This window comes from Penaeus chinensis, chromosome 23 (genome assembly GCF_019202785.1).
Source record: "Penaeus chinensis breed Huanghai No. 1 chromosome 23, ASM1920278v2, whole genome shotgun sequence".
NCBI classification, from domain to species: Eukaryota; Metazoa; Arthropoda; class Malacostraca; order Decapoda; family Penaeidae; genus Penaeus; species Penaeus chinensis.
Genome location: NC_061841.1, coordinates 8,243,031 through 8,252,585, shown reverse-complemented (window position 1 = coordinate 8,252,585; position 9,555 = coordinate 8,243,031). Strand labels below are relative to the sequence as shown.

Genomic DNA, 9,555 nt, shown 5'->3' with positions numbered 1-9,555 from the left:
TTTCTGTTTTTTTTGTATGCATAGCCTCGATGGATGTAATGAATTGAAGAAAATAACATAGGACAGATTTACACTAGTTGTATGAATCGCTACCTAAGAAGAAATTCTGAGAATACTCTCTTTGTTTCTATTTATTTTGTCGAAGTAAGTAAGGAAGAGTGTGGAAATCCTTTGAGATATTTAGAAACTTTTTTTTTCTTTCAAGGATAAAAGGTTGGTATTCCTGACACGGAACTTGAAAAGGTTGGTACTCCTGCTTCCTTCTGGGCTCGGGGTTGGTACTTCTGTTGTTTTTTTATAGTTTCTTTTGTAAAATGTTGAAATCATTTTACTATTCGATTATTTAGTCAGCATGAGCAATAACCAGTAAAAATATATAGAAAGAAATTGTATTATATGACAAAATTCTTCGTTCATATCAGAATTCCACTCTAGCCATATTCCCAATATTAAAAGAACATTTCACATTTTTTTCCAACTCCTCTCGCGTAGAAAGAGATCGCTGAGGTGTGCCTTTGATTATAATGTACAATATTTCTTGGAGCAAACAGAATAGCATCACTTTTTCCTACTCCAATATAGATGATTACCTTGCACCACAGCAGTTGGTACTTCTGCCATTCACACTCACCAGTTGGTACCCCTGTCTCATTCTAAAACTTATATAATAATAAATACAGCGAAACACGGAACATGAGAGTATAATCAGGTATGATATATTGTAAACTACAATATAAGAAAACAACAGACTAAGTGAAAACTAAGAGAGTGAAACGTATAAGTTCGATTTTGATTTTTTTTTCGATTTTTTTATTTTCTTTTCAAATGTTATTCTTTTACTTACTATCCGTCACCCTTCTTGACCTCTCGTCCGCCATTTTGACCCACAGTGACTCACCTGCCCCCCGGCCCCCCCACCTTACTAGTTAGAGCTTTGTAAATAAATCTATTGCATGTGTGTGTGTGTGTGTTAAGTGTGTGTGTGTGTGCATGTGTCTGTGTGTTTATTTATTTATATATATATATATGTATATATATACACATATATATATGTATGTATGTATGTGTATATATACATATATATCTGTATAATGATATAATCATAATTGTCCGGAATCTGAGGGTTCAGGAGGACCGTAATGTCCAGCTGGAATTCAGTGCTTTGTAAATATTTTGGTACCAAGTAAGGCGCAAGGATGTATTACATGAGAAGTAAGATTGAGAGAGAGAGAGAGAGAGAGAGAGAGAGAGAGAGTGAGAGAGAGAGAGAGAGAGAGAGTGAGAGAGAGAGAGAGAGAGAGAGAGAGAGAGAGAGAGAGAGTGAGAGAGAGAGAGAGAGAGAGAGAGAGAGAGAGAGAGAGAGAGTGAGAGAGAGAGAGAGAGAGTGAGAGAGAGAGAGAGAGAGAGAGAGAGAGAGAGAGTGAGAGAGAGAGAGAGAGAGAGAGAGAGAGAGAGAGAGAGAGAGAGAGTGAGAGAGAGAGAGAGAGAGAGTGAGAGAGAGAGAGAGAGAGAGAGAGAGAGAGAGAGAGAGAGAGAGTGAGAGAGAGAGAGAGGGAGAATGGGGGGAGGAGAGAGAGAGAGGGAGAGAGAGAATGGGGGGAGGAGAGAGAGAGAGAGAGAGAGAGAGAGAGAGAAAGAGAGAGAGAGAGAGAGAGAGTGAATGAAAGGGAGGGAGAGACAGAAGAACCGATAGAGAAAATAAATGAAAAGGGAGGAAGAGAACAAGGCGCAGAGGGACAGAGAGAAGGAAAAGAAGAAAAAAGAAAAAAACTGAAATAGAGAAATACAGCAAGAAGCAAAAAGATGGACTGCATACATATTATAATACCCTATCCATCACCCTCAGATTCACACACGCATATCCACAGCCTTTCTACCGGTGCATAATTACTGTGTCTTTTCTCAGGCTAACAACCATTCGCTCTCCTTAACGGCTGTGACAGGGGAGCGGTGGGAGAGGGGGGGGAGGGAAGGAGGGAGGGGGGGAGGGGGACGTGAAGGTGGCAGGGTTGTCAGCAGTGATCTACAGGTGCGTTGTCAGTGATAGGATTTGCCCATTTCTGTAAAGATGATATAGTAAAATAAAAAAATAGTTGCCATTGCTTGTAAGAATAAATAAATGAATAAATATATAAAAAAGAAAATGAGGTTGATATCCCTAACAATGTATATACATATATTGAATAAGAGGATAAGAAAGATTAATAATTTATTCACACAGTTACGAACGCCTCTCCAGACATGCTTATAGTAGATTCATAAGCAACATACATTCTGTTAGTCAATACACATCCTACTGAGAAAGGGAACTTCTTCCTCTTCCGTTTTTATTATACTGCTTCATGTCTTCGCTTTCGTGACCTATTTATCACATTCATAGCGTTTTCTTCTGTAAAGATCCGGTTCTTTGTAGCGATGAAACTTTAACGTAAAGGTTGTCAGTCGGTGAAAATCTGTCTTTCGGCTGTGTTCGAACGTGTGACTTTGACCTCGGCTTGGTTTTGCGGTTTATTCATTCTCTCTCTCTCTCTCTCTCTCTCTCTCTCTCTCTCTCTCTCTCTCTCTCTCTCTCTCTCTCTCTCTCTCTCTCTCTCTCTCTCTCTAGCCTAACTTTGTATCAGCGTTAAAAGCTTTGGTTCATAATGCACTACGTGTAAATTATAGCCAAACAGCTTAAAAGCTTTACACGCACACAATCCTTCTACATTTCAGAATCATTAGGAAAATGGCGGGTTCGGAACATCTAGACGAATATTTCTTGCATATCATTGATATCGAAATCCAGTTAATTCGTTTTGACCACACGAAGGGATCCATTTCGGTTATTCTTATTAGCATTAGAACCACCATTTATTTCATATTCTCACTTCGTTTGTCGCTGCAGTTCGATCAGTTTCAATTTCGTCACCAAAACACAAGATTAGATTTATATCGGCTGATTATTTTATTTTCTTGAATGACGAGTGTCTTCGGAAGGGATATGATTATTTCAGAAAGATATGTAAAAAGATCATTACAGATTGCAGATTAAATATATATCTGTTCATTAGTGCTTAAGGGGTATTTTGATGATAGAAATAATAATAAGGCTGATTGGTAATAATAATACTAAGAATAGTGATAATATTTAGAATAAAACTAATTGCAATAATAACAAAACAATAATGATATCAGTAACAGAAGACATTTCGTATTATGCAACTCTTCCATATAAGGATATTCGTCTTTGCATAAGGATATTCGTCCTTGTAAACATATATTTTAAACCATAAAAAGGCTGTTAAAAAAAATAAACCGTAAAAATCTTTAAGAAAACAAAGAAACAGACATTACTCGATATTTTAGCAGCCTGTAGACATAAGCTAATGAAGTTAATATTTGAATCTATATTACGAAGGTGAGGATATTTCATTCCATCATTCGTGAGTTTGTGAGTGTACCTTGAGTGGTATTTTCGTATCGTGGAATTTTCATTCATCTTGCATGTTTGTTATTCATGAATATGCACCAAAGTATTTATGCTGGTATCTACACGTACTTCTTCATGCGCACATTCATACAGGTACACACGCACACACACACACACACGCACGCACACACACATTTGCTGGTGAGATAACAACCTTTTCAATTTATTCAGAATTGTGAAATTCTATAGAAATATTGTTTACATATATCACAAAAAAAAAAATTGATTGCAAAAAAAAATAAATGAAAAAGATAATATTTAAAAGCAAAATTCCTTAACAAACACTTGCCAATTGACATTCTGTGATTTCATGCACATTTGCAACTAAGGTCACCATGCAAGACAAGCGTGCAACCCATGCAATTAGCTCTTCAATAACTTCCAAAGTCAAGATTATTGGCCATTGGAGCGTGACATGACTTGGAGAATGTGGATCTAAGAAGATTGATTCTGTTTTAATATTTCAAGAAAATTGTATATTCAAATCTGGCCTATCAAAGCATGCGTCAGTATATACATTAACGTGCGTGTGTGCGTGTGTGTGTGTGTGTGTGTGTGTGTGTGTGTGTGTGTGTGTGTGTGTGTGTGTGTGTGTGTGTGTGTGTGTGTGTGTGTGTGTGTGATAGCGCTAAGAGTGAGCGAAAAGTGCTAGTTCCTTCTAATTTGTTAACTATCCTTTGTCCATATGTTCTCGTGGGGGGGGGGAGGGGTTGGAGTGGATTACTCAGGAGGGAGTTAATTGTGGATTGGTGGAAGCGGTAGTCAAGGAACTGGTGGGGGGGGGGGGGGAGGACAAACCACTTCCCTTCATGCCCCCTTCCCCCCCTCTACCCCGAATCATCCAAAACTCCCCACTCCCCCTCAGTCTAAACGGTGGGAGAGGTTAGGCCTATGAACTGGTAGATAGGCGTATCATGGAAGATCTAGTCGAATTTCTTTTTTCTTTATTCGATCGGACATGTTTCTTCTTAAATTCAATCCGATTTCACTTGACAGGCTGGATCTGTTTTGATTCCACACACCCATAAATTCAACCCAATTTCAATCCGAAGACCAGATTTTATTCTCTTCTCCTCACCTCCACTCCACTCCCCTCCACTCCACTCCACTCCATACTACCCCACTCCCCTCCACTCCACACTACTCCATTCCACATTCCACATTCCAAAAAAAAAAAAAAAAAGATTCAGATTTCATTCCTAGGCAGGCGAGAACACAGACGCCTTGGTCGAGCGGCGGCGAGAGGCAGGCGAGGGAATGGGCGTAAAAGTGATCATATTTTGCAGGAATTCGAGATCCCTAAGCCATAAACGGCTTGACCAATGTGCCAGTACTGGTGGGCGAACCTTGGCCGCTTTTGATCTGCCTCCGGAAAATACACTCGCACGAAATCACGACGGCCGCCAGCACGAAGCCTGTGGGGGAAAAGAGGGTGGGGAGGAATGGAGAGAAATAGGGGGAGGGAGGAGAGAAGGGGAGGAAGAAATGGGGGAGAAGGAAGGGGAGGAGGAAATGGGGAGAAGAAATAGGGAAGAAGGAATGGGGGAAAAGGAAGGAGGGGAGAAATAGAGGGGGGGGGGAAGGGGAGGAAGAAATGGGGGAGAAGGAAGGGAAGGAAGAAGGGAAGAAAGGGGGGAGAAGGGAAGGAGGGGAGAAATGGGGGAGAAGGAAGGAGGGGAGAAATGGGAGAGAAGGAAGGAGGGAAGGAATGGAGGAGAAGGAAGGAGGGGAGAAATGGGAGAGAAGGAAGGGAAGGAAGAAATGGGGGAGAAGAAAGGGAAGGAAGAAATAGGAAAGGAGGGAAGAATGGGGGCGAAGGAAGGAGGGGAGAAATGGGGGAGAAGGAAGGGGGGGAGACATGAGGGAGAAGGAAGGGGGTGGGAAGAAATCGAGAGAAATAAGGGGGGATAAGGAAGGGGAGAAAAAAAAGAGTAAAGAAATAGGGAGAAATAGGGGGCAAGAAGGAAGGGGAGGAAAGAAGGAGGGAAGAAATGGGGGATGAAATGGAGGAAGAATGAAGGGGGGAAAGAGAGGGAAGAAAGGTAGAGGGAGAAATGGAGGAAAGAAGGGGGAAAGGGAGGATAAACAGAGAAAAGGAGGGAAACAGGAAGGAAGGAAGCGAGAGGGAGAGAAAAGGGAAGGAGGAGGAGAAAGAAGATTGAAGGAAATGAAGAAAGAGGAAGAGAGAGAAAATGGGAAAAAGTAGAAAGATATAGAGGAGGAGAGAGAGAAACGGAGGAATAAGTGGGGATAAGTAGGTGAGAAGAAGAAGGGGAGAAATCAAGAAGAAACAGAGAGAGAGAGAGAGAGAGAGAAAACATGGTTAGTTTGTTTACTTAGCTAATGTTGTATAATTATATTTTCAAAAAATATCATGTAGAAAATAACAATGGTAACATAATAGCATATATAAATAATATATATATATATATATATATATATATATATATACATTTATACATATATATACATGTATACATATGTATATATATATATATATATATATATATATATACTCACACACACACACACGCACACACACGCATATATATATATATATATATATATATATATATATATATATATATATATATATATATATATTTATATATATATATAAATATATATATACTTGCATATATACATATATGCATACATCCATACATATATATACATACACATCAAATCTCTACATATCCACCCTTCTTCCTCCTCCTCCTTCTCTTCACCCCCACCCCCACCCACACACTCCTCCCTCCATCCCCTCCCTTCACCCTTCCACCCCCCACCCACCCACACCCTCTCCCTTCACCCTCCCCTACACACCCACCCACCCACCCACCCACACCCACACCCCTTCACCCGCACCCACCCACACTCCCTCCCTTCACCCCCACCCCCACCCACATCCTCTCCCTTCATCCTCCCCTACACACCCACCCCCACCCACACACCCATCCACACACCCACCCACCCACACCCTCTCCCTTAACCCTCCCCTACACACCCACCCACCCACACCCACACCCCTCCACCCCCACCCACCCCCACCCACCCACCCACCCACACCCCCTACCCACCCTCCCCCACCCCCACACTGCACCCACCCACCCACAACTCACCGAGGAAGAGCAGGAAGAAGGACCCTTGCATATCCGAGAGCGACACGGTCCTGGTGGCGTCTCCTCCTCCATAGGCCGTCGAGGAGCACTTGTCCTTCTTGGGCCAGTAGTCTTGCTTCCACTTCTGGATCAGGCCGCCGATCTGCATCTTCTTGATCCTGGAGGGGGTGGGGGAGGGGGGAGGAGGGGGGAGGAGGAAGAGTGGGATTAATGTTTGGAGGAATCGAGTAAATGTTGGATTATTGATTATTGGATGTGGATTGTGGATTGGATTGTTGGATTAATGGATGGAGGAATCGAGTTGGATTATTGATTATTGGATGTGGATTATGGATTGGATTGTGGGATTATAGATTGGGTTATTAATGGATTTAATGGGTTAATGAAATAGGATTATAAAGCAGTGTTGGGATTAATGAAGATGAGGATACGTCGTTAATGGATTAATAAAATCGGAAATAAATGGAAATAGATAAGAGGAACGAAAAAAATATCGTTAATAAATTATAGACAATGTGAATCATAAATAAATTATAGAATTCAATAAATTAAATCGGATTTTAATCATAAATGGAGTGAAGGAGATCGTCAATAGATCATAGACAATATGAATGGAATCATGAATAAATTATAGAATTGAGTGAACGAAACCATCAGTGAAATCAATCGTAAATCAAAGAAACAGAAGAAGCATATTAGTCACGGATTAGAATTTCAAAAAAAAAAATCATAAATACGTAAGATATAATTTTCAGAAATCAAAACATTAACATTTAAAAATCATTAGAATATAAATCAAATTGCTTTATCAGATTCATCATTTATACGCAGTATTTGTAAATAAACTTAAACAAAAGAAATAAAAAACAATAATTCGTTGAAAATGAGGCAATGAGAAAGAAATGCGAGATTAATTATTAATTTCTTAATACAGTGTGATATGTGATATGCTACGTAACCAGAGACCGTGAGATATATATATATGTTTCAGTTTCGCTTGGATAACTAATCATAAAAAATCGACAAAGATAATACGTTTAACACTCATACATATACAACATTTCACGCAAGCACACACAAAAAAAACACACGCACAAAACACAAGCACACACACACAAAAACACACACACACACACACACACACATAAACACACACACACATAAACACACACACACACACACACACACACACACACACACACACACACACACACACACACACACACACACACACACACACACACACACACACACACACACACACACACACACACACACACACACACACATACACACATACACGCGAGAACTCACACACACTCATTCACTCACAAACAAACCACACACAACTGCACAGAAATACCCAATCACACACATGCACAGAGCCATACAAAGAGGAAATGCAAACAGCAGTGCATAAGCTCGGGCCTTACTCTTTGTTAAATCTTCCAATGTAGGGACTGTCTCTCGGAACTCCCATTGCGACATTTTCGTGGTAAAATTCTTCTTTACCTGAAAGAGATAATGAAATATAGACTGTAAAAAGAGAGAGAGGGGAGGGGGGGGAGGGGGAAGATTTAGAAAGAGATAAGAGAGAGTTAGAGAGAATGTGTGAGAGAGAGAGAGAGAGAGAGAGAGAGAGAGAGAGAGAGAGAGAGAGAGAGAGAGAGAGAGAGAGAGAGAGAGAGAGAGAGAGAGAGAGAGAGAGATGAAGGGAGAGAGAGAGAGAGAGAGTTAGACAGACAGACAGAGACAGAGGTAGAGATACAGATACACGAACAGATAACAACAAACAGACAGACAGAGACAAAGATAGACAGATACAGAGTGAGAAAGAGAGTGAGAGAGAGAGAGAGAGGAAGAGAGAGAGAGAAAGAGAGAGAGAGAGAGAGAGAGAGAAAGAGAGAGAGAGAGAGAGAGAGAGAGAGAGAGAGAGAGAGAGCTATTGATGAAGATCGTATGTGGAAAAAGTAAAAAGATAAAAAAAAAAAAAATAGAAAATGTGAGAAAGAGAGGAAGAGAAAAACCGAGCTGGATAAAGGGAAGGGAAGGTAGAAAGGTAGAAAGTAGAAGGGACAAAGAGAAAAAATGAGAGAGATCATAAAGGGAAAATTGTTACACTAAAACGGATATAATAATAATACACGAATTAATAGATAAAACAGAAAGTCACAAAACTAACAGAATACGAGAGTTATAAAAGTTATAAACAAAATGTACAACCCAGTCACTTTATATCACTACTGAAACATGCATTTTCGCATCAAAGCAACTTTTATCCCTTGACGTGAAGAATATTTAACCATGAACATATAATTTCGTTTTTGTTTACATGTTTTCAGATCCGACACATTTCGGAAAGTTCATTACCGATTCTCATTATGTAAAAATGGCTAAATATAAAGCCATTTATTTTCTTTTTCTTTCATTTTTTCTCTTTTTTTTTTATCTAAAGTGCTTTTTGAAAGGCAGGGAACATTAATCATGATAAAATATTAAAGTGCTGGCTTCTCGAGGTAAGCTCATATGTGACTTTTGGCATTAAACACGAATTTGTCTTTATTATTTTTTTTTTCTCCCGAATGTGACTTTAGAAAAATCAGAAAACAAATAGAAATCACACACAAACAAACAAACAAACAAACAACCCCCCTCCCAACCCCCCCCCCCCCTCCCCTCCCAACCACCACCAACTCACCCAACGAGAAATCGCAGCTGTCCGTCGCCTTGAACTCGTCCTTCATGATAAACAGCAGATTCGTCTTCCACTCGAGGAAGGCGTGCGGCGAGGAGCGGACGCGATCGTACAGCATCTGACTCGACTTGGCATCGTGGACTTCAGCCAGGGAGCCGATGTCCGCGAACTTCTCCTTGGCGTTCTGGGGGGAGAGACGAGAGGGGATTGGAGCGGGAGGAGGAACGGAGGACGAAGATAACGATGAGAATGAGAGGGATAGTGATCAT

General features: G+C 40.5%; 1 protein-coding gene across 1 annotated transcript in view; it reads right to left on the bottom strand.

The window, feature by feature from the left end:
• Positions 1-4,768: 4,768 nt before the first annotated feature.
• The window catches only part of LOC125037645 (ionotropic receptor 93a-like), a 55,978-nt gene continuing 51,191 nt past the window's right edge, over positions 4,769-9,555 (bottom strand). The window contains 4 exon segments of the mRNA XM_047630846.1: positions 4,769-4,884; positions 6,592-6,749; positions 8,025-8,103; positions 9,290-9,470. Of these exon segments, the coding sequence (XP_047486802.1) occupies positions 4,769-4,884; positions 6,592-6,749; positions 8,025-8,103; positions 9,290-9,470 (534 nt within the window).